We start from the raw sequence: 25,282 nt of genomic DNA on the forward strand, positions 1-25,282 counted from the left end.
TGGAAGAAACAGTGTGCCTTTGATGGCATAGTACCGACATCAGCCATTGCATTGGGTGCTTCTATGGTATCAAGAGTAGAAGTGGGGATAGAAGGGGTTAGCTGGTTTGCAAGGGACCACTGAGAGGGAGAGATAGAAGGACCCCCTGAGGGACACAGCTCCACAAGGACAGGCAAACCAAGGTCAATGCTTGGAGCTCATAGGGACAGCACCTTTCCTCTAGGTGACAGTCTCCAGACCACCCAGGGAGCAAACAGGGAAGCCCTTGCCCCAGGGCATGGTAGTGCTTCTGTGAAATCTTCAGGGTGGGATGACACTGCAGGGGCTCATTGTGTTGCAGTCTCAGAATTCCTGCTTCTGGTGTGTGCATCTATCTGGCCTCACAGGTGAGGAGCACCATATCCCCCATCTTGAAGACCTTCCCCCCCTTCCTCCTCCTCAGCATAAGAGATGGTCAGAGTACAGGGACACTCTGGGAATCCCCAATACCCTCAATTTCATTTCACATACTGGAAGCCCCCTTGACCTTGAGCCTTGACCCTGGATCCTCCTAAATTCTTCAACACATTTTCCCCATGTTTCCTGAAGCTCTGTCTCTTGCACTTCTTGGCTGCAAGGTGACCTGGTGACCTCATGGAGCTTCCCTTACCACCCTACTAAGAGTCTCATGAAGTTCTGCTGCCTTTCCCAGCTTTCTTCCTGGCTTCGTTGCTCTCTTTCCGGCTCCTATCACGCCCTAAGAAAAAATAAAATATCTATCACTCGTTTACATGACCTTCTGGCTTCATGAAGGAATGGAGGGGGGATGAATCTGTTCTGATTCTTAATGCATCTGTCCTCAGTGCCCACACTATGCCAGGCATACAGTAGGTGGTTAATAATTGCCCCCCAGAGAAAGTCATGAAATTCCAGTTGCAGTTGCCGCTCAAGTTTCCAAACTTGCTGCCCTCTGCACTTTCTCCCAGAATCCACCTTGACTCCTGACCTAGATTGGGAAGGCCAGACCAGTGAGACTCCATCCCAGTGTCTGTCAGACACAAAAACCACACTGAAATGGCCAAAGACCATTTTATCTGCACGGACCAACAAGATAAATTTAGTTTGCTTTTCTTGTGATTTTTCTTTAAGTCTCTCCCCTCTCCTCAGCTGTCAAGAGTAACCAGAGGTGAAACAACGACCCTGAGGCGGGGGGGGGGGGGGGGGGGGGAACGACAGGGACACACACACAGGAGGTCTCTGTCAAATGGCTACACATTCTGTCTAATAGTACAGAGACCTACTTCATTGTGACTGAGTGTTTGGAGCTAGAAGGGTGGGGAGCTGGAGCTTCAGGGCCAGCAGATCCTGTGTGTAGACACCAAGCAGAATCCTCATATCACAGCCTGAAAAAGAGACTGGGAAGGGAGTTGGAGAGAGGCCATCCTGGGGACACAACAGTGGCCATGTCTGGCTAGAGGCATCTCTTTGCTGTGCTTCTCCATCCCAGTGATGCATAAAAAGGTGGCCAGAGGGGTCAAGAGAACCTTACATCTCTTTCTTTAGCAGAAGCCAAGACAGGACGCAATGGGCAGTCAGGGCATTAAGATTCTCCACAGAAGACCTGTGTGACACTGTCTATGATCCCACTGTTTCCTGGGAATGGCGGACCAGGACTGACAAGCTGAGAGAAGGGTTTCCTTCCAGTGGAGGCCTGCCCGTCAGCACTAGCACAGGAGCAACCATGACTCAGCATGGAGAGTGATGGTTCGCTTGTTGGGTGCAATGAGATGGTTGTTGCAGTAACAGATTTTACTTACTGTTCCCGAGGAGCCAAAGCAGGAAGCTCATAGAGCTGGTCTATAGCATAGACCTGTGACCTTCAGCTCCCATGGCCAAGTCACGGTCACTTTCCAGCTTTACTCTGTGTTAACCAAGAGGGATGGGCAAATAATTGATACAGAAAATTCATATTGAAAAGTTAATCTTCAAATGTATATATTAATAGCATTGGGAAGCAGAGCCTTTGGGGTTGGATGAGGTCATGCTGCTGGAACCCCCATGATAGTATGAGTGGATTTATAAGGAGGAGAGAGCAAAGCTATCCTGTGTTGTAATATAATATCATAAGAAGACCTCCACTAAGTAACGAAAGAGATGTCTTGATGGAGGGGGCATTTGGGGGTTACGGAGAAACCTGGTGTTAGGGAAATTCCCAGGAACCCACAAGTGTGACCCCAACTAAGACTCCTAGCATTAGTAGATAGGGTGCCTGAACTGGCTGTCTCCTATAACCAGATTGGCGACTACCGTAATTGTCTTCAGAGAGACTTCCTCCAATGGAACAGAGGTCCACAGACCAGCACTGGGCCAAGCTCCAGTAATCCAGTTGAAGAAGAGGAGGAATGATTGCAAGAGCCAGTGGGGTCAAAGCAACCCACAGAAACAACTAACCTGGGTTCATAGGGGCTCACCGACTCTGGATCAACAGTCAGGGAGCCTGCAAGAGATCAGCCTAGGCCTTTGACATATTTGTGACAATTGTGTAGCGTGGCCTATCTGTGGGACTCCTAGCAGTGGGATCAGAACCTACCCCTAAGGCTTGAGATGGCTTTTGGGAACTTATTCCTCATCCTGGGTGGCCTTGCCCAGCCTTAATACAAAGGGAGGAGCTTATTCCTACCCCAACTTGCTATGTCATGCTTTGTTGACACTCATGGGAGGCCTGTCACTTTCTGAACAGAAACAGAGGAGTGGATGGGGGTAGGGGAAGTGGGTGGAGGGAATGGGGGAGAGGAGAGAGAAGAAACTTCAGCTGAGATATAAAATAAATGAAAAATTTAATAGATAGATGATAGATAGATGATACATTCATAAATAGATGATAGATAGATAGATAGATAGATGATAGATAGATAGATGGATGATACATAGATAGATAGATGATAGAAAGACAGATAGACAGACAGATAGATGATAGATAGACAGATATAGATAGATGATAGATAGGTAGATAGATAGATGATAGATAGACAGATATAGATAGATAGATGATAGATAGTTAGATAGATGATAGATAGACAGACAGATGATAGATAGACAGATATAGATAGATGATAGATAGATAGATGATAGATGATAGATAGACAGATATAGATAGATGATAGATAGATAGATAGATAGATAGATAGATAGATAGATAGATAAGCCCTCCATCATGGATTAGCACCGTGTTCTGGACACCAAGCCTCCAGAAATAAATCTCTATTGTAAATTTCCAGCCTTGGGTGTTTTGTTATAGCAACACATGTTTTTTGTCCTGAATATAAAAAGGATTTGAGCTAGCACATATATGAACCAGACGAGAAAGAGTCTAGAAGCATTTTCTTCCCTAGGAAGAAAGAACTCCAGGAGGAAGGAACTGAATGGGTGTAGCAGCTAAGAGCCAGGCCCCAGCCTTTCTCCCCCAGTAGACCAGTACGGGAGCTTCAACTTCTATGAGAAGTTTGCCTGGGAAGACAGAGAAGGGGAAACTGAGTTCTCTTGCGTGGCACTCCTTGTCTCCACCAGAGGAAGAAAGGCTCATCTCAGCGGGATGGTGGGAAGGAGTGGGCTCTTGCCTTTCCGGGTGGTTCAGATGCTCGCTATATGTCAAGCCAAGGTGAAGCTAAGGTTCAAGTATCTGCAGTGTGCATTCCTGTGTGATGTGTGCACACAGAGAGCGGAGGAGGACGCTCTGCTGTGTGAACAACCAGAGGATGCTCGGCTTCATCACTGTGCCTCTCATTCACTTGAGACAGAGTCTCTCGTTCACCCGGAGCTAGGCTGGAGGCCACTAAGCTCAGTGATCCTCTTGTCCCCACCCTGCAGGGCACCAATGTCACCAGTGCGTGTGGCATGCCCAGCTTTTTACTTGCGTGCTAGAGATGGAGTTCAGGTCCTTGTGCCTGCACAGCAAGCCCTGTGACCCACTGTGCCATCTCCCCAGGGCTGGATGTGAGCAGAGCCCACAACTGAGGGAGACTGGAGGAAGAAGCTAGCAGGGAGTTGTGACAGTTGAGATAGAAAGGCATCGAACTGTATCTGAGACTAAATGTTTGTTTAAAGGGAAATCAATGCTTCAGCACGTCTCCTACTTCTTAGATTCTTTTATCTTTCTTAACTCATTCTGTCATATGTTGGTCTGGAGTTATCCGTGTTTATTTATTTGTGTGGGTGGCAGGGGGCACATGCTTTCCATGGCACACTTATGTAGAACAAAGGACAATGTGTGGGTCTGGAGGATTGAACTCAGGTCACCAGGCTTGCACATGGAGCACCTTCACCTGCTGAACCACCTTCCCTGGCACAAAATGTGGAATTGGGAGGTAAGGGTGGAAACTCCACTGGCAAGGCATGGTGTGTGGAGGTCTCTGCGTGCCACAACAGTTATGTCAGGACAGCAAGAAGCATAAAAGTCCTTTGTGTGCATGCTGGTTGCTGTGACCTTGGGCAACTTCCTTTCCTGTGCTTCATCTTCCTGTGTGAAAAACAAGGGGACTGGACCCCATGGCTTCTGTGGCTGGCATCTCCCATCCATCTACAGAGTGTAGAGCCCCAGCACTCCCGCTAAGTATTATAGAATGGCACTTAAGATAGCAAAGTAATGGTGTGGGAGGTCCTTCTGTATATGTGTTGCTTTAATTGGTTAATGAATAAAGTTGTTTCGGCCAGTGGCTCAGCAGAATAGAGCTGGGTGGGAAAACTGAACTGAATGCTGGAAGAAAGAAGGCAGAGTCAATGAGATGCCATGTAGACACCAGAGGAGACAGGCGCGGGACAGAACTTTAACCAGTAAGCCACAGCCACATGGCGATACACAGATTAATAGAAATGGGTTAATTTAAGATGTAAGAGCTAGCTAAAAATATGCTTAAGCTATTGGCCAAGCAGTATTGCAATTAATACAGATTTCTGTGTGATTATTTCGGGAGTCTGGGTGGACGGGAAATGAATAAGCAGCCTCCTACCACAGTCTACTGGGCATGCTGTCACACTCCTGTTGTCCCAGAACTGAGGCAGAGTAGAAACAGGAGAATGGCAACAAGTTCAAGGTCAGACTGAATTAGCTAGTGAGTTTCAGGTCAGCCAGTGCTACAGAGAGAGGCCCTGTCTCAACAAAACGCAAATAAACAAAAGCTGTCTGCCCGAGTTACCTTGGAAGATTCCTGGGAAGACACATGCCTCTGAGGTGCTCCCTGAGCACAGCTGGTTCTTATTTCCATCTTACAGATAAAGAAACACAGCTGGAAAGGAACCGTCCCACATCCTAAGTCTCCATGGCTGAGCTCAAGTTGTATGTGGCTCTCTGCCTTCCCCAGTAGCCCAGGCTGCTTTCCAAGCCTGCCCTAAGCCAGCACGCCTGCCAAGACAGCAGGAACCTGAACCAGCTAGGAGATGGTAGCAGCCTTAGCATATGCCTAAGTACCCTCGGCATGAATGGCACAGAGAGGGGCGGAGCTATCCCACAGCCAACCAGTCAGGGCTCAGGAGCTCCATTAGCAAGGGGATCTACAGTGGAAACAGTCAAATGCCAAGGCACAGCTTACGGACTGCAGGGTCTGGAGGTATCACGACAGCCCAGGAGACCAGAGGCCCCCTGGCCAGAGAGAGAAAGAGAGAAGGCAAGTAGGGTGGGCCCTCTCTCCCAGCTGTCCTGCTATCCCAGACCACGGATACTCTTGCAAGCCTCAGCAGTCAGGGCCTCTGGGTCTGGTTCCTTCAGTGGTGTCTCTGCTTGAATACAACTAACAACACGGCACTCACTACTCTAGAGGGAGTCTTCCCATGGCGGGGTGGAAGGTTTCTCATTTCCTACCCACTGAAGGTAGAACAGTTCCCCCAGAGTGTACATTGGCATCTACGGTATTTCTTCTTCCCCATTTCTCCAAACGTTAGGATTCACACATCACAAGTCCTCCTCTGCTAAACATCCCATTTCTCCCTCCGTGTGCCACCTCGGGTCCCTTCTCAGCCTAGAGCCTGTTCTGGTGCATCCCCGACTCCTTGGTATGTGCTCTGCAACACTGTAGGCTAGGCTAGCCATCAGCTATAAATAAGGCCAGTGCGGTCTAATCTTGTCATCCCTAACAGCCAAGAGCCTTCCTACCCCAGAGCTTGCTTGTCTGGACAATGCTCTGTGGCTTCTGAGGGCCCCATGGAGACGACGTGATACCAGAGTGGGGAGCACAGGGTCCCTTTGTGTGCTCACTGGAGCACCCATCACTTCGGTCTGTTGCTACAAATGAGCTGCGACATCGACATGCACCGGAAGCAAGATCCTGACGTTTGCAATGTCTAGACCTGCCATGCTTCAGTGTGATTGGTACATGCTGTTATTAGGCCTGGTTACCCCCATTCCACAGATGTGGAAATACCAGGGCCCAGGGTGATGCAAAACCAAAGGGGCCCCACACCTGATTATATCACCAGTCCCCTGAACTGCTGGGGTGGGGGGCAGGCTGGCTCTGCAGGTCAGAAGCACATGGAAACTCTGCTCTTCTGAACAAAGTACCTTGGGAACAGGGGCACTGAGGAAAAGGCCAAGGAGACAAATGAGGCTGTTGCAGCGGGGGTGGAGGGTGGGGGGAGAAGGTAGGGGAGGTGATGGTGATGCAGGGGAGAGGCCTGCGGGCACTCACAGGGCAGCGTCTCTGCGCTATTCTTCTGGATCATAATGCAGAGCTGTAGCACCAGTTGGGGCGCGCTCTCCAGAAAGGTCTCCAGGAGGCGCAGCATGTTGACATCTGCATATTCGTACATCATAGCCCAGTAGAAGCGTCGCTGGTGTTCCTTCTGCCGCTGGCTCTGAATCCCCAGGTACATGGTGCGGATATACCTGTGGGGAGACATGGGACAGAGCACACGTGTGGGTGGGGCTTGCAGAAGGACAGCGACCCGCCTGCGGTGGCATTCCCCGACTTCCTGCAGAGGTCCCCAGGAGCTCGAGTGAGATTCAGATTCAAAAGGATAAAGATGTGAGGCATGAGGCCCAGTCATGGGGGGAGCTGGCCCAACGAGAAACCCCAGGCCAGTCCTCTCCATCCTGGTCTCCACTTACACATACAGGAAATGGAAGCATTGACCAAATGATGTCCCAGGCCCATCGCTGAGCATTTCAGATGAGCTCAGAGGTAGGTGGGTTTCTTAGGGTACAGGATCAGGGTGTGGGTGGGAAACATTCCATTACAGTTGGCATTTTTGTTACCCCAGAGAGGAAAAGAACTAACTTGTGATGCTCCTAAGGGCCACTCTCTGGCTGGCCATACCCACATGGGGAGGAGGTGGGTATACCCCATAGAGACCGGTTGGACCTCTGAAATGTCACACTCCCCCTCCCCGCATGGGCTCAGATGGCTGAATGGAGGCTCAAGCAGGTTTTTGGCCACCGAGGCCTGTAGGGAGCCTCCGGGTCTGGGCAGTCACAAATCCATTGACCCCTCTTAGACTGTGTGAGGACCCGCAAAAGCGCTAGGAAGTGGGTCTAGCTGGAGAGCCTGGGCCTCAGGTCAGCACTGAGAACTGTGCCACATTGAAACAGTGTGCCTCCAGTTCAAGTGCCAGGCCCTCCCTCCTCTTCAGTGAGGAGGCTTCACAGGGTGGGTAGCGAGCACATATATGGAGGTCCCCCTTCCTGTGTTAGCCTCACCATCACCAGAATTTTCTGGAGCTTTGTCTCTAAGGCTTGGTGGCTCTACTCAGCCCAGTCCTCAGCCTGGGAGGCCAGTCATCCTATGGGTGAGGGCCAGGACAGAGGAAGAGCCCAGGATATAGTAGACCTGTCTGGGTGGGGGTCCTGTCCAAACACAAGGGTCAAAAGTAGAGCTTTTGAATGGTTCAAGAATGGAACCATACACACAGAGACACATTCCTCAGCTGGAACCATACAGACGGTGCACAGGGTTGACAGCCCCCTTCAGGCTCGCTGGCCCTCAGGCACGACCCACTTGAGCCTGCTGGATAGCCCTCTCTGTCCTCTCCATGCAGCGACACCGGCATCTCTTCACGGGCACGTGCTGTCCACTCCTGCTCCATAAGAATCCCTCTTCACGAGGCACCCAGAGTGCTCTCAGAAGGTTCTGGAGTGCAGGCAGAGAGACCCCTCTACCATCTGGCTTCCCTCCTGGGGGCTTAAGGCCTCACCTCCAGCATCTCACCAGCTCTCCTCTCCTGCTCCCTCAGACCTCTCTCTCTTATCTGTCTTTTTTGCTTCCCCCTAGAGCGCAGAAGCCCTGCGTGAGTAGGGACTTGCTGGTGGCAACCTGGTACATCTCACTGCCTAGCACGGCACCCACGGAAGAAGCAAGTGCATGCTGGGAATGCCTCTTCTATGGGGCTGGGGGACTCCGAGCAGGACCAGAATCTCAACATCCTCATGGTAGACCCTAAGCCTGCTGGAGACAGAGGCACGAGAGGCAGGGGTTGACAAGAGAAAGGCTGTCCTCATGGCCGCGTAGGGGTGTCACCCCAAGACTGCACAGGTGGGAACCCATGCCCAAAGTCCAGACTGGAAAGCACACATTCACAAGACACGTTTAAAACGGAAAGTGCTGCGACCTCTGGTTGCAAAATGGGGGGCTTCACTCCAGAACAGCAGTTGTGTGCTCAACCCGGAAGGATGGAAGCCCAATCACCTATAAGATATGCCACACCGGGCTAAGGCTCTAGGAGCCACAGTGAGCTCCAGCTGAGAGGCCCACGTGTCTACCTTGATCAGATCCTCCACTGGGGAAGTAGGGGTAATTACCTGTTTCTTCATCTCTGCCATGAATCGACAGTTTTGTATGCCAGGATCAACCACGGAACCGTATACACAATGGCTTAAGAGTGAAGGCCACACTGCAAAGGACTCCATCAGGGAGGGATGTGGGAATATTCAGGTGTGCCAGGCCTCCTCAGCCAGGTGTCTCCGCTGCCTTGTGAGCAGGCCTGATGATTGCCATTTCAAAAGTGGGCAAACTGAGGCTGAGCACTAAACTCTGACTCTATCGTGAGCTTGGCTTCCTGCATATTGCTGCTCTGGGTACAGAAGTTCTAGCTCCTTCTGTATGCCATCAAGGAACCAGGGAAGGGCTTGAGAAGGGAAGCGCACTGAAATAAGGGAATGAGCTGCGGGTGGTGGGACACCACATCTCTTTCCTGAGCCCTTAAAGCAGGTCCAGGCCCTGTGAGGTCACCCTGCAGCTCATTGGACTTCTATGTGGGCTGCTTCCTCCTGTGGCCACACGGTGGCGCCAGATCCTAAGTTTCGCAAAAAGGAGGCGCCACACCGGTGATCTCATACCTTAGGGCTGGCGCCCTCCTATGCGACAGTGCTTGATGCAGGGGCCACCTGCGAGCGGCGGCACGTGTTGGTCAGTATGCACCAGGGTCCCAACTGAAGGTATGGTAGGTGCCAAGGTCTCCCCTTCCTCTGAAGGTTCTAGAAAGCTGCCTCGAACAGGAAGGCAGTCTAGGGGAGAACTCACCCACCCTGCTGCTCCTGAATTGACTACCTCACCATCTCCTGTTACATCCTGTCACACTGTCTCTCCTTTAGGAGCACCAGATCTTGCAGTGATCAGTATAAGAGTCAGGAGGTCGCCTGTCGGCTGCACACTGCAGGGCCGTGTGACACCCCCCGCCCCAGGTTGCAGCCTTACCCTAACCCCTCCCCTCATCCATCCCCCGACCCCAGGTTTACCCGCCAGAGAAGGGCAGTCTGAGGCACTCTGGACTCCTGCCAGCATTTTTCATCATCCCCTTTCAAGTGTGTGGCTTCACAGTGTACAAAAGCGCTCCACGCACTTTACACACAGTAATCTGCATTTGAGTGCAAGGCATGGTTCTGAGCAATTGTGTTGAGTTAATGACCTGAGAGCATTAACTGGCGTAATCCTCACGACCGTTTACAAGGAACCCGCAGCATCACCTCACTTCACAGATGGCCGACTGAAGCTCTGAGGCAAAGACCTGGTCCTCAGTTTACCCAGCTGCGTACAGAGCTAGGCAGAGCCTCACCCCTGGGCAGTCTGGTTTTGGTTTATCACAGCAGCACAGATGAGACTAGTGCGCACGTCAAATCCAATCATACGTAGAAAAAAAAATGGTGCAACAAAGCCAGATGGGGTTTATCTTGAGCACGGAAGACTGGTTCAAGTTTCCAAATTCAGTGACGGCAGACTCCTTCATTAGCAAAACCCACACAGCACATCAACCCAGGCAGGAAATGTCTCTGACAGAATTCAACAACTATTCTTAATGAAAACACTCAACAAGCAAAGCCTAGGACAAAACTCCCCAGAAGCTTATGAAGACGCAGGACACCAGTGAACCCGCACAGTTAACTTCACACATCACACACGCAGGCTGAACGCTTTTGTCTGAAGACCGGGCACAAAGCAACGAGTTTTCCTCTCGCCCTTATTCAACCTCGTGCCGGAAGGAGCAGCCAGTTCATCGGCTCACGATAAAGAATTGTGTACAGGCGATACAAGCAGGCTGCAGAGGCAGGGAGCCCAGCTCTGTCTGTTAGAGGCTTAGACGGACGCGCTACCATGCTTGCGCAAACGCATTCCTGGGACCTACGAGGAACTATCCCACAGAACAAAGGGAGACACAAGCCAACTGGTTCTGTAGACTACTTATAGACCGCTGAAATTGAAATTTTAAAACATTCCATTTAAATATTCCAAAAACGAAATTCTTAGACATAAATCAAGAAGGCACGAAAGGTGTGTATAATGGAGGTAAATCACGTTAGACGTCAAAGACAGACCATTTTCATGGATATAATTTAGATGGCAACTGCTCACTCCCCTGGACCTGAAAGCTTAAAGTAATTTTTTAAAGGTTTATTTTTTTAAAGATGTGTGTGTGGTGTGTATGTGTGTTTGGATGTCGTGGATATGTGCACATGGAGGGTAACTATGGAGACTAGAAGAGGGTATCAGACCCCCTTGGTACAGGCTGTTGTGAATGACCCAACTTGGGATTTAAACAGTGGTCCTCCACAAGCGTGGCCAGTGCTCTCACCCCTTGCCACCTCTGCAAACTAGAATGTAATTCTAAGAAAGATCCTGGCAGCCCTCGTCTGTGCAGGCGAGCCTAGATCAGATCATTCCAAAGCATATGTGGAAGACAAAGGAACCAAAATTGCAGAACCAACTTTGGAACCAACCTGAAGCACTCACAATATCTGATTTCTAGGACTTAAGATACAATAATTGGGACAGTGTTGGCAAAGAGAAAGACATTGGCCAGAGTCTCAAATCAGACCCACATGAATGAAGCCAGCTAGTTGCCTAGGAAGGAGTACAAAGAATTTAATAGCAAAATGGAACTCTTCCCCAATGATGTGGGGATGACGAGTTGATCACATGGGACAACTGACTTAAAAATGTATCACAGGCTGCAATATAAAACTAGAAAACCTTTAGAGAAAAGACAGTCTGCATTAATTGAGGAGTTCAACATGCCCGCAGGAGTCAACTCAGTAAGCTTCAACACTTCAAACCTGTTCTGTGCGTGGCATTAGGGAATGAAAGGCAAGCTATGGATGGGATAAAACATCCCTGCATCCCATAGCTGACAGAGAACTTGAGTCCATGTTTGCTTCAGTGCTGTAACCACTAGCAAGTTACCCTTGTTCTAGGAAGGGACCGCAGACCCACACTCACACAAGCAACGCTATTTCATGCGCGCGCACACACACACACACACACACACACACACACACACACCAGCACCAAAGCCATGAAAGTGAGAGGAGACTCACCAGGAAGAGGTTTAGCCAGTGGTGGTGAGAGAGGGTAACAGAGAGGGTGTCAAATGTCATTTTCTTAAAATGTAACAAAATTCACTTAAAAGTTAAAGAAAATTTTTTGTTTTGTTTTGTTTTGTTTGTTTTTTTAAAAAAAAGGACGCACAAATATCTCTTTTAGTAAGATATGGAGTTCTCTGAGTATGTTCCCAGGAGAGGAATATCTGGGCCATAGGGTAGCACTGTTTTGAACTTTTTGAGGAATATCCTAATGGATTTCCATATTGAGTGTGTTAATTTGCACACCCACAGTGTGAAGGGGTTATTTTTTTCCCCCGTAGCCTCTCCATTTGTGTCAGAGTTGATGATAGCCCTTCTGATGGGGGTCTCAGAGTAATTTCCCAATGACCAGTGATGTAGAACACTTTAAAAATAGTTATTGGCCATTTGTTTTTTTTGTTTTTTTTTTTTTTCTTTTTCTTTTTTTCTCGAGACAGGGTTTCTCTGTGGTTTTGGAGCCTGTCCTGGAACTAGCTCTGTAGACCAGGCTGGTCTCGAACTCACAGAGATCCGCCTGCCTCTGCCTCCCGAGTGCTGGGATTAAAGGCGTGTGCCACCATCGCCCGGCGTTATTGGCCATTTGTGTTTCTTCTCTTGAAAACTGATTATCTTATTAGCCCATTCATAGCTTAGCAGTTTTCCCCTCAGGGCTTAATTTCTGGGATTCTTTGTGAAATTCAGACATTAGCCCCGTCTGAGGGGTAGCAGTGATATCTTCTCGCACTCTGTGGACTCTGCTAATGGCTTCTTTTGCACGAACATCCTTGTTTGTTGCTGCTCCGTATAAGGGGGCAGTGAAACGGAACCAACCGAGATGTGCATCAGGAAGTGAATGGATTGTGAAAATGTGGTCCACACATGAACTGGAACAGGGTTCAGCTGTAGGAAAGGAAGCAGCAAACTGCAGGAAAACGAATGTGCTTGGGAAGCGTAAGACTATGTGAGGTGACCTAAACTCAGGGGAAACCCTACAAGTGCTCACTCTCCTTCCCACACAGACCCTAGACTACAATACAAACACACGTAGGTGTAAGCGGGTCTAAGCGTGGGCATGGCAAAACGTCTAGAGAGGAGACCGAGAGAGGGCAATAATAGGTCATGGGGAAGGGCAGGATGTAGGCAGAGGGACACACGAGTCCTGAAAAAGGGTAGAAAACTCTTGTTTAGTTTCAGTTCTGCCATACTTTGCCTTTCTTCATGGCGGGCAAGTAAACAAAAGATAGAATTGACGGAGAAAGTCTAAACCCTGAGCGAAGCCCCATGGCCTCGGGGTGGCCATTCTAGCTTCATAGAGGTCAACTGGGATCCATAAGGCTGAAACTGGAGAGGTGTTTGAGCGACTTCCGTAAACACATGGCCTTACGTTTTTATCTGTTGGTTAATCCTGGAGACAGAATGTTGGCATGGGCTCCCAAGAAGACCTAGCTACTTGGGAAGCTGAAGCAGGATTTCTTAAGCCCAGGAGTCCAGGGTGAACCCAGGCAACACAGAGAGACCATTTCTCAATAAAAATTCAAATTATGAATATAAAATGAACAAGGGATCTCTGGGAGTAAGGATGTTCATGTTTTAGCGACAACACATGGTCTGTCCCCAAGTGCCAGTTAGTTGGAATAATCCCACTTTCCCCAGGAGCAAGTCCACAGCCCTCTGTCTACAGCACAGACCTACAGCCTGAGACCTCAGAAGGCCATGCCTACGGACATCAAAGGGCCAGACAGGCAAGGGGACATTAGGAGGAGTCATGCAAGTGAGATTTACCGCCTCTAATCCGTCCTTGCTCCACTCATTCTCGAACAAAATCTTTGGTCCTGATCCTGGACACTGGCTTAGAAGATGACTTCACACGGTTTAGAACAAGATTACTATGGGTATACTGACACCTCTGGGCCTCTGGGTAGGGACTATTGGGGCATCATGAATTAGCCCAATGACCTCGTTCTAAAGGACATGTCCCTTTGGACCAAACCAGCCCTGGAGAGCTATCTGTGTGGACAGTGATGCAAACTGAGTGGCCTTAGCAACCATTCACCCTCCCATTCACCTAGCAATGGCTTTTCTCAGGAGCCCACCCACCTCTTGGGTCCCATCTGGCTCAGAGGGAGCCTGAGACCCCAGCCTGGCCTTAGTCCTTCAGTCTCCTCTAAGTCCTTAGGGTCCCAATCCAGGTTCCTACTCCAATCCAGGGCTTGGCCAGTTTTCTCTTCCTGGCTCTGGGGACCAGGAAGACCTTTGGATAACATCTCCCCTTTGCCTGGGATTGGGGCTCCGCCCTGCCTGGAAGTCAGACAGTCGGCCCTCACTGCTTGACGCTTCCTCTTTTTCTGGCCTTCAGGGGCCAAGCAGGGGGTCCCTGGCTAGGTGCAACCCTACATCCAGCTACACTAAGGAAGATCAGGAACATGTATGTAATTCCTAGTGAGTGTAACTTACAGCTGGAAGCTCAGGGAAATGTGCGCTTCCATGTGCATCTTGTTCAGGAGGGCCTGGCCCTGTGGGGACCAGAGTCCTGGTGCCTGGCAGACCCTGGTGCCGTAGCAGATACACATTACGAAGTAACAATGCTAGTCCATCTGTCTCTGAACACGTAAGTCAAAAAGACGTCGGATACACTTGACCTTGAACACAGTGCATTGTGGGGTGTGGGTTGTTTCCTCTGGTGTCTATGGTTGACTGAATGCTGCGGTTCAATGCCCGCTGCCCAGCATGAAGAGAGTGGGTGGAACTACACTCGGCCAGCCCAGGGAAAAGACCAAACTCAAAGTTCCACAGTTGCGTGTGTGGAATGATTTTCCACAGCTCCGCTGCAGCGCTAAAGTATTGCGATCTGAGCTGTCGCGACGTCACACTGTAGCAGAGAGGAAATGGAGGGGAGGAGGGAAGAAAGGAGAGGGTGAAAAGATAGAGCAGGGGTGGGGAGGCTGAGACAGAGATAGGGAGGGAAGAGGGGAAGAGAGCACAGGAGAGGGGAAGAGAGAAGAGGGGAAGAGAGAGCTGGAGTCCCCCCAGGTTTGCCTCTCTCCTCTGCCAACAAGGGCATGCGTGCCGGTCTCCCAACTTCAACCCCACATGGTTACCAGGACTTTTCTTTTTTTAAAAAAAATTTATTATGTATACAGTGTCCTGCCTGCACATTAGAAGAGGGCACTAGATCTCATTTCAGATGGTTGTGAGCCACCATGTGGTTGCTGGGAATTGAACTCAGGACCTTTGGAAGAGCAGTCAGTGCTCTTAACCACTGAGCCATCTCTCCAGCCCCTGGGACTTTTCTCCTAGGGACAGCAGGTCAATCAGGGGGCCATGGAGCCCCCTGAAAGTCACTGGAAATCTGCTGAAAGACTGAGCGAAGACTACAGAACTCCCTGAATTTCACCTGTGACCCAAAGTGACAGAGTAGGCCACCTGGGTGCAGACTGAGGCCCCTTTTCTCCTCAGAGCATCTGCAGACAGCTATTCTGGAAGCAGAGCGAGCACAAAGCCAAATGCTCGTCAAGGAGCTCTAAGGTTTTACCAGACCCTGGACACCTCTTGCTAACTTGCAGAACCACCTGCCCAGGACACAGGTGTCTTGCACATAGTGACTATGACCTTAGATGCCAACCACTTTCCTTTTGCAATAGGAAAAGCCGCATCATCCCTTGGTGGCTGGTGTCACAGAAACAAGTCGTTGCCCCAACTTCAAGGCAAAAGGAGGGAATCAGAGAATCCACTCCGTGCCACAAGTTCTGGCTGTCCTCTTGGGGTCTGGATCACCATGCAATCGACTCCTGAAGGGTGGTCTATCAGAACTGGAATCAGGTGAGGTGACAATCATGATCCCTGATGCTATATTATTGGCTGGGCCACATAAGACCAGGTCTCTCACACACCAAGAAAGGAGGTGGAGCGTGGACCTCCCCTCTTGCCTCAGGCTATTCTAAATAACCTTCCTACGCATCCCTGCTAGAGATGCAGAACTAGCTGTAGGTTGGGCTTGGTGACAATAACAGGGACCTGGTATACAGAATCATGAAGGTTGGCCCCACCAGTTAGGAGGGTGTAGCACATGGCAGCCCCCTTTTTGTATTCATTACTTCCCTGAGTCCAGCATCATGACCTTTCGGAGATGAAGAGGCTGAGTTAAGGACCAGAAGAGGTCACTCAGATAATGTCGGTGACTCATGAACGTGGACATTGCTGAAGATCCAAGTTATCTAAGATTAAGATCTGATTCCCCTGTGGGGTCCCAGTCCAGAGATGCACCCCATGGCTCCCCAGGCCCCAGTATTCAACACACAGGAATATCCAACAACAAGAAGACCCTGTTGGATGTCACCAATTGATAGAAGTGGCAGGGCCAGGCCGACTGTCTGTAGAGCCTTCAGTCTGCATGGCCCTGCTGTCTGTGTGCTCCTTGGGCTACTGAGAACTTAAGTGGCTGTGAAGAGCTTCGAGGCACTGGGATCCAAGATTCTGGGGCTTTCTATGAGAGCCTCTGCTTTGACTGAAAGTATGAGATCATCAGGTCAGTAGGCATAGCATGACCTATGACCTACTACCCCTTGAATCCCGGGAGGAGGTCTTCAAGGCTACAGTAATGTGCAGGACCCTGGTGGTCTGTCCAAGGTCTCCACCAGCAACAGCACATATATGAACAACCTGTGGGACAGCGGGCTGACCTTTTCATGGCAAAGAGCTGTTTAGTCTCTTTCTGGAAAGACCTAACAAGACAACCTCAATGGCAGAACAGGACTTTTTCTCTGAAGTTAATAATAAGCAGCCACCTGCAGGACTCCTTGCTGCTTTGAAAATACCTTTGTGCTGTGTTCCACCTGGACACATGCCGTCGCACCTGTGGGGCTACCCGAGGTGGCTCTGCCCTTGTCCCATGTGGGTGCTATGAACATATCATATTCCCTCGCACACATATGCACAGCTAAACCTGCCCACTCCTCACAAGACACACGGCACATGGTGTTCACAATACCCATACATTCCACATATATGCTGCTCTGTTCTAAATGCACATGTCCCCACCTTACACGCTACATGGACTGTCTACAGAGCATGCACATGTGTACACACACCCCAACACACGCCATGCAACACACATTCAAGTTCGATTTGCACAGACACTGTAGGCACTGTCGTGCCGACATAGTTTTATATCCACAGCCCATCTGGATTGCTGAGGGGGAGATCTGCCTGGCTCCGCTGCCCTGCAAAGTACCCTCTCCTGGTTATTCATTGCCATCATGGCCTCCAGAAGGAAAGGAACAGATTCAGAGAAAAGCCAACCCATGCTGAGCTATGTATGGGGCCCCTCCAAGAAACTGGACCATCTCACAGAGATAAGCAGCCCCCCCTCCCTTATTTTGGAGTCAAGTGAGAAAGGAGGAGAAAAGGTCCCCAGATTACATGATACCCTGTCCTTGTTCTTTTTTAGATCAGGCTGGCCTTGAATTCACAGAGCCACCTGCTTCTGCCTCTCAAATGCTAGGATTAAAGACTTGCGCTACCATGCCTGGCCAACAACTACATTCTTAAAGACAGCTGAGCTAATGGTCACCAAACCACTGAGTTCACTGGGGGCTCAGATTGCCAGGTCTTGCCTCCAGCTGGCCTGGTCCATGGCACTGTATTCCCCCCTCCACAGGCTGATTTGGGAAGCCTGACCTATCACAGTGACTTGGAAGTGTGATGTTCTCAGATCTGCCTCTTCAAAGTGGAAGGGGTGCGGAATCTCCTTCCTGTGCATCCTGTCTGTTTCCGGACACATCTCAAGATCAAAGGACCAGAGTCAGTGGCTTAGGAGGGGATAGCAGTGCAGAGATAGTGGCTGCCTGGCTTGTGTAGGCCTTTTGTTTATCTAGGGCTCTTCATCACTTCCATTTTACAGAGAAAACAGAGGCCAGTGTAGATGTCATCACCCAAGTGCCTGTCCCTATGTCTTTAGGAGCTACATCCCATGACTGACACATACCTGCATGTGCCTCTCACCTGATGGCTCTCCACCCATAGGCTCATCACGGTGGTCAGGTTCAGTCATTACCTGGTGTGGGAGTTCTTTTTGTATATGTGTTGCTTTTATTGGTTAATGAATAAAGAAGCTGTTTTAGGCCAATGGCTTAACAGAATATAGCCAGGCTGGAAGAGAGCTATATAGAGAGAGGAGGTGGAGGCAAAGAGATGCCATGTAGCCGCCAGAGGGGAAAGATGTGAGCTATCAGTTAGAACCTTGCCAGTAGGCCACAAGCCTTGTGGTAAAATATAAAATAATGGAAATGGGTTAATTCTAGATGTAAGAGCTAGCTAACAATACACTTAAGCTATTGGCCAAACAGTGTTGCAAATAATATAGTTTCTGTGTGATTATTTCAGGAGTCTGGGTGACCGGGAAACAAACAAGAGGCCTCACACAATTACCCTCTGCCCACGATCCTCCCAGGGCAGACTGGGCTCCCTCTAGATGACTTAATCCCATGCCAGAGTTATTTCTTGTCCCTTGTCCTCATGTCTTAATAGGATAGGGGCCTCAAGCGTGGGAGCCTCAATGTGATAACAGCTTCCTTTCACTGGAGGAAATGAGTGTCCTCCATCTTGGGTGCCTGTCCTAATACGCATGCTCTTCTGGATGCTTTAGGATGAAGAAGTCAAGGTAAGAGGACACAGCAGGATGTACACTGCGGACTAACGTGGATGTCTCTGCCTCTCTGTCCTTCCCCACCTCATTTACTCCTTTGAACAATGCTATGACTTAGATGACCTATTAGCTCCAAAGTGAAGAGATGTAAGTTCAGAGAGTAGAATGATCTGGCCGTACCATACAATCAGATCCAAGCATCTCTCTGTATGGTTATGTGTCATGTCCATGCCCACCACGCAAGCCTCTCCCCACATGGTCACAGCTCTCCTTCCCTTCATTGCACACTCACCCCGTGCTAGAGTCACTTGTACACACAGATGCTTCTCCTGACACATTTTAACCCTTGAGATTGCATCTAGAAGCTCAGGGCACACATGCAGTCGATGTGCTAGGGCGAGCCTTGCGTCTGTTCTGGTGGAAAGCTGCTTTGGCCATCAGATGCCAGCAATCTTGGATTTGAGTGTGGGCGGCCCGTGTTTCCAGAGATGGACAGCAGGAGTGGGCCCGGAGCTGAGTCAGAGCCAGCAGAGATGGGGTGAGCACCAGGAAGCACTTAGCAACTGGAGCCAGGAGGGCAGTGTAAGGGAGCGGGAGCGGGAGTGGGTCCAGATCCTTCAGCTCCAAGGGCAGGGCTGCAGCTGCTGACCTCCAGAGCTCTCCCAGCTCTAGTGCTTATCATGCGCTCAGAAGAACCATGCACAAGTCTCACCTCTCAACCCTCTCAAAACCACGCCAAAGACTGGATGGGTCCAGGGTGCTGCCAGGAGGAGTCACCAACACAGACCCATAAAGGCCACAGGACTCAGGGGCCATGGGCTCTCTCCTGAGTATGAGGGTGGATTCTAGAACCTTTAATAGGCAGGCTAGAGTACACCTCTCTCTTCTCTCTCTGTCTCTCTCTCTGTCTCTCTCTCTCTCACACACATACACACACACACACACACACACACAAACACACACCAGCTGAGAAGCTGTTGACATGGAGAAAGGTGGAGGGGCCAGCTGCCAGCTCAGCCCCTGTGTGCAATGCATCAAATCAGAGCTATTTTTAGCCCTTTTCTCCCAGTGTCGATATCAGCTGAGCTCTAGTAGGGGGGCTTAAAGAGAACAAACCAGAGAGCAGGCATGAGATGGCGCTCCTCCCAGTGGCTCAGGGAAGGGTGAAGAAGAGCCTCCTGCAACCTCTGGAAAGAGGCAACTGCAGTAAACATGCCCATGGTCTCCTGGACTCCAGGAAAGACCGCATTCCCTCTGAGTCCTCCGTTTCTCTGCCCCTCATCCGCCAAGAGCACCCACAGCTCAGCAGCCGAGGCCCCTCCCCTTGGCCACCTCTGGGCAACCTCATCAACACTGTGGAGCCACGAGGGCTGGAGTGGGACCAGCCAACATAAGAGGCTGAGCAAGGGGATCTAGCTCAACTCAAATGCTCACCTTCCTATGGTGAGAGTCCACTCCATCTGAGTTTGGGAAGTCAATTTTGGCATGAAAAATCATAAGTTCAAGGTTATCCTCAACTATAAGAGACCCCGTCTCAAAATAAAGTGAGAAACGAAATGAGAAAATGTGCCCGCTCAGCGATTTCCATTTTTTTCCGGTGTGCTTCTCTCCTCTGTGTTTCCTGGAACACCTCCCCACCATCCAGAGTATTTGACTGACTCCTCCAAAAGGGAAGGAGAGCCCCAGCAGCTGACAGTGGGCTGTAATCTAGGCTCCTCTCCATGGATCCAGCCACCTGTCTCTACATCCACGGGGACATAATTGCTCATGGACACACCCTAAATGGAAGGCAGTTAGGGCCCCCATATGCCATGTGTGGAGCCAGGGCTTGCCCAGTCATTAAGGAGTTAAAGTCAGTAGGAGCTGCTGGTGATCTTCCAACAGGATGACTGTCCTCCACGGAGCACATCCACAGCGGTCCCCGTTTTACAGATCTAAGTGCACAGGCCGGAACGCATAGACTGTGCTGTCCCGCAGGTGGCAGCTTCCGGGAGTAAGGAAGATGCCGGGAGGAGGTAGAGCCCAGCAGGGGCTCAGACCTCAGCCTTGTCCCTGCCTGAGACTCCACTGCATCCTCTTCCTGCCTCTTTCCTCAGTACAATGCAGGACTGGACAGATGGGCGGGGACCAGAGGTGGAATCTCCCCACTGCCCGCCCGCAGACCTCACTTCTAGACTATCTTAGCCTGGCCAATGGGCCACACAGGGGTTCCCCAGAGCTCTGAATCCACAGGCTGCTCAAAAGCCCTCCTGAAGATATTGTGGTGGGGCTCCTTTCTTCCAGACCAGGTGCAGGGATCCCCCCTCTCTCCAGGGACCCCATGCAGATGGCAGCACTCATCCCTTCTGGGAACCAGCAGGAGCTGAGAGCCCCTCCTGAGCCTGCACCCCCAGGTAGAGGAGTTGGCTATGTGAGGACCATGCACCTGCCTTCTCTGTCAACCCCACCTTGGGCCTCAGTCACCTCTGATATGAATGATGCTGTGCGCCTCCAGGATTCCCTAGTGGCACTGACTGACACAGTCCTGCCATGGTCCGAGTCTAAACTTTGTGTCAGGCTCAGGACAGAAGGGCCAGGCTCTTCCTCAGACAGAGATATGAATTATTCACCAATTTGCCCTTCAGCACATCGGGAAATAACCCAAGCCAGCAACCATATATGACAATGCTGGCAAGCGCCAAGGACCCCTCTGCTCTCTGGCAAAGCTCCTCCCTCCCAAGGTCACCCAGGAGCAACTGTGGAGTACTTCCTGAGGCAGCTGGCTGGTTTGCTAGACATTTTACACACTCCATCCTGTCCGACCCTCACATCGCCCACCAGGCGTTTCTCTTGTCTACCCATTCCATTCCGCACAGGAGAAAGCAGATGCACAGAGATGGTGTGTCACTTATCCAAAGTCACACAGCTGGGTGGGTGTCGGGGGTGTGTGTGTGCTGGGGTTCACTGTCTTCTTCCCCTCTGTGAATTACAGAGTCACATCCACCTTCCTGAGCTAGTCCTGACCCAGCTACCTGAAGTCTGGAGCACACGGCTTCCCAGGTCCCTGCCCGTGGAAGTCAGCTTCCACCTGGAGCACACAGCAAGCAAAGGAGTAAATAGTGATATGACGTCATGCCAGGATGGGAAAGGGAGGGGAATTGGGGACAGAAATGACATGGGACACAGAGCCCCTGGAGCAAGTTGTTGAGCTCGGCCCAGAGAACAGCCAGCTCACAGTTCAGAGAAGCAGACGGTTGGAGAGACAGCTAAAGCAACTCTGGGCAGACGGCAGCATGGAAGATTTCATCTCCAGTAACAGTCATGGCCCCTGGCACACAGCACCCAGATGCCTTAGCTTTTACTCCCAAGAGTCCCCGCTCTCTTGTAGGAGTCCCCAATTTCTGAGCCTCAGTGTTCTCCCAGTCAAATGGAAAGACTGCTTTACACGGCCTTGTGGCCTCGCCCCACACCCCACCTCAATGCGGATGATGGACACGTGGGACCAGAACTAATCTTCCCCTTAAGCAGGAGGGGTTATGTTTCCCAGGGTCCCCTGCTCCTCTGTTCACTAGGCCCCACCTCTACGACCCCTCCTTGACAGTTGCAAACCAGCAAAGGGACCACACAGGGTCCATCCTGAGAACCCCTCACATGGTGTCCCTGGTGGTTTGGAGGAGTAATGTTTTCTTCTTGCCTGGTCTAAGCTGGGCACAGGGAATCTGAGCCTGGTCAGGCTCTTGACATAAGGAAGGAAGTGTATGGCGGGGGTGGGGCAGGAGATTTATTTCTCTACCCTTCAAGGAACTAGGGGAAGCTGGCATCTAAAGGTAATTCTGGGCCAGGTGAGGTGGGCAAGAAGGAGAAGGACCCTCAGCACAGGTGTCTAGTCCCCTAGGTGCAGTCCAAGTTCTGCCACATGGCCTCCCCTAAACCTCTCTCTTCCCAAAGTCCTCCTCATGTTTCAGCCCACCCCCACACAGAAGGGGCCTGAACTCATCTGGAGGGCCACCGAGGACATTCCTCCTTGTAGGGTGGCCAGGGCCTGTATATTTTATAGTCTAGCACACATGGTCATGCACACTATACCCAGCAACAAGTCCCCAGGAAACGGGAAAGAAATGCTAGAATCTCTTGTTTGGGGCATGTGCCTGCCAGTCTAAGCCATCACTCCATCATGATGGCTGCGAGACTTCCACAACCTTGTGCACTTTTGTGTATCTTGTAAAGGGGTGGGGGAAACACTGATGGCCTGACTCACTCCTCCATCTCTCACACAGCTTCATTCACGGGAGTTCCGGGTGTGCCATGCAGCAGCTTCGGCATGTTCTGAGTCCTGCACCGTTACCATAGCCTCCTTCCAAAACCTCAGCACACACCCAAGATCCTGCACCCGTTAGGTCCCCATTCACCAATGTGTTTTGGTCAGCATATCCGGGATGCATCATACAAAGGACTCATGGGAAGCACGGCACAGTCCGGTGTCTGCACGGTCCACTGCTGGGCAGTGGGTATCAGCCACACTCCTTTCCATCACTGAGTCACACTCCTTTCCTTCACAGTAAGCTCACCAATTAGATAGATGCTATGAGGAAACAGAAACCTACGCATGCCATGTGCCATGTACAGACTTCTTTACGGTTGTATGTTTTTGCCTCTCTCGGGTATTTCTCTAACTGGGATTTCTGGGTCATAGGTTAACTCTATGTTTAACTGTCTGAGGAGCTTCTAGGCATCTCTAGAGTCGTCCCATCATTCTACACACCATCAACAATGTGTGCAGATTCCAATTCTCCACATCTTCACCCAAGTTGCTAAGATCGTGTTTTGAGCTAATTTCGGCTCTACTGGTGCTGTTAGGTGATACCTAACCATGGCCTCCACGCATCCTTTTCTAATTCCCAGTGATGCTCAGCCTCTTTTCTCTTGCTCACTGACTGTTAGTATGTCTCAGAGAAATATGTATCTGAAGAAAGGTCGTTTGTTCACTTGTAAAGTAGATATTTTCTCTGTTATTAAGAGTTTTTGAGGGCTGGAGAAATGGCTCAGCAGTTAAGAGCACTGACTGCTCTGCAGAGGACCTGGGTTCAGTTTCCAGTTGTGGCACATACAAATTCCAGGGGAATCCGATGCCCTCTTGTGGCACACACACACACACACACACACACACACACATAGGCAAAACATTCATACATAAAATAAAATAATAAATAGATCCTGAAGAGAAGTATTGAGTCCATCCATTAAAAACATTCTCTATTCTGTACAGTCATCGAAAGTCTCCCAACCAAAAATAAAAATAAGAAAAATTTAAAAAAGCCTAAGGCCAGATGGTTTCAGCACAGAATTCTATAAGATTCTTACAGAAGAATGAATACCAATACTCCTCAAATTGTTCCACACATTAGAAACAGAAGGAACATTGCCAAACTCTTTTTATGAGGCTACAATTACCCTGATACCCAAGCCACACAAAGACATTACTAAGAAAGGGAATTACAGACCAATCTCACTCATGAACATTGATGCAAAAATACTCAATAAAATACTGGCAAACCAAATCCAAGAACGCATCAGAAAAATCATCCACCATGATCAAGTCAGCTTCATCCCAGAGATGAATAGATGGTTCAACATATGAAAATCTGTCAATGTAATCCACCATATAAACAAACTGAAAAAAAAAACCCCACATGATCATCTCATTAGATGCTGAAAAAGCCTTCAACAAAATACAACATCCCTGTATGATAAAGGTCTTGGAGAGAGCAGGGATACAAGGAACATACCTAAACATAATAAAGGCAATATACAGCATGCCAACAGCCAACATCAAACTAAATGGAGAGAAACTCTCAGCGATACCATTGAAATCTGTGTTTTGTTATCATGCCTAAGATTTTGCCTGACTTAAGGTCATGAAGATTTTCTCCTACAAGTCTTATAATTTTCACTTTTGCATCTGTGTCTATATCCACATGAGATTGTGTGTGTGTGTGTGTGTTGTTGCATTTGGATATCCAGTGGTCTTAGCAACATTCGTTCAAAAAGTGGTTTTCCCCAGTTTAATGGCCTTGGCACCTTTGTCAAACATCTATTGCCCAGGCATGCTGCAGAATTTAGCTATGGGGTGGGGAGAGGGCTCAGTAGATGGGAGAGCATGCTGTGCAAGGACAAGAGCCTGAGTTTGGGTGGGCTCTAGGGTGGGCCCTGGCACCCATGTAATTAGCTAGGCCTGTAGCCCCAAGGCAGTAAAAGGTGGAGACAGAAGGATCACTGGGGCTGGCTGGTTCAGTGAGCGACTCTGTGTCTTAGTCACTGTTCTGTTGTGCAGGGACACCAAGACCAAAGCAACTCTTATAAAAGAAGACATTTAATTGGGGTCTTGCTTACAGTTTCACAGGTTTAGTCCATTATTATCAAGGAGGGGAAACGTGCTGGCACACATGGTTCTGAAGAAGTAGTTGAGAGCTATAGCCTGATGCACAGATAGATGTATGGACAGAGAGACAGATGGTAGATAGATAGATAGATAGATAGATAGATAGATAGATAGATAGATAGATAGATAGATAGATAGATAGATAGACTGGGCCTGCATGAGCTTTTGAAACCTCAAAGCCCACCCCCAATAAGCACCTCCTCCAACAAGGCCACCCCATAATCCTCAAATGGTACTACTCCCTTGGGGACCACGATTATTCAACCCAATACTCTGTCTCAGAGTAGTAAGGCAGACAGTACTATACCAAGGAACCTAGTCCTCCTCTAGTTCATGTGCACGCACACAGCACATGAATCACACATAGAACACACTCATACACACAATACACACATAAAACATACACTACCACACACAATGCAACACA

The 25,282-nt window shown here is 49.8% G+C and overlaps 1 protein-coding gene across 1 annotated transcript in view; it reads right to left on the reverse strand.

Annotated features, from left to right (window-relative positions):
• The window catches only part of Xkr6 (XK related 6), a 216,481-nt gene that overhangs the window by 12,604 nt on the left and 178,595 nt on the right, over positions 1 to 25,282 (reverse strand). Inside the window, exon 2 of the mRNA XM_057786550.1 lies at positions 6,657 to 6,853. Coding sequence (XP_057642533.1) covers positions 6,657 to 6,853 — 197 coding nt within the window. The remainder of the gene's footprint in view (positions 1 to 6,656; positions 6,854 to 25,282) is intronic.

The sequence above is a fragment of the Chionomys nivalis genome, chromosome 12 (assembly GCF_950005125.1).
Source record: "Chionomys nivalis chromosome 12, mChiNiv1.1, whole genome shotgun sequence".
NCBI classification, from domain to species: Eukaryota; Metazoa; Chordata; class Mammalia; order Rodentia; family Cricetidae; genus Chionomys; species Chionomys nivalis.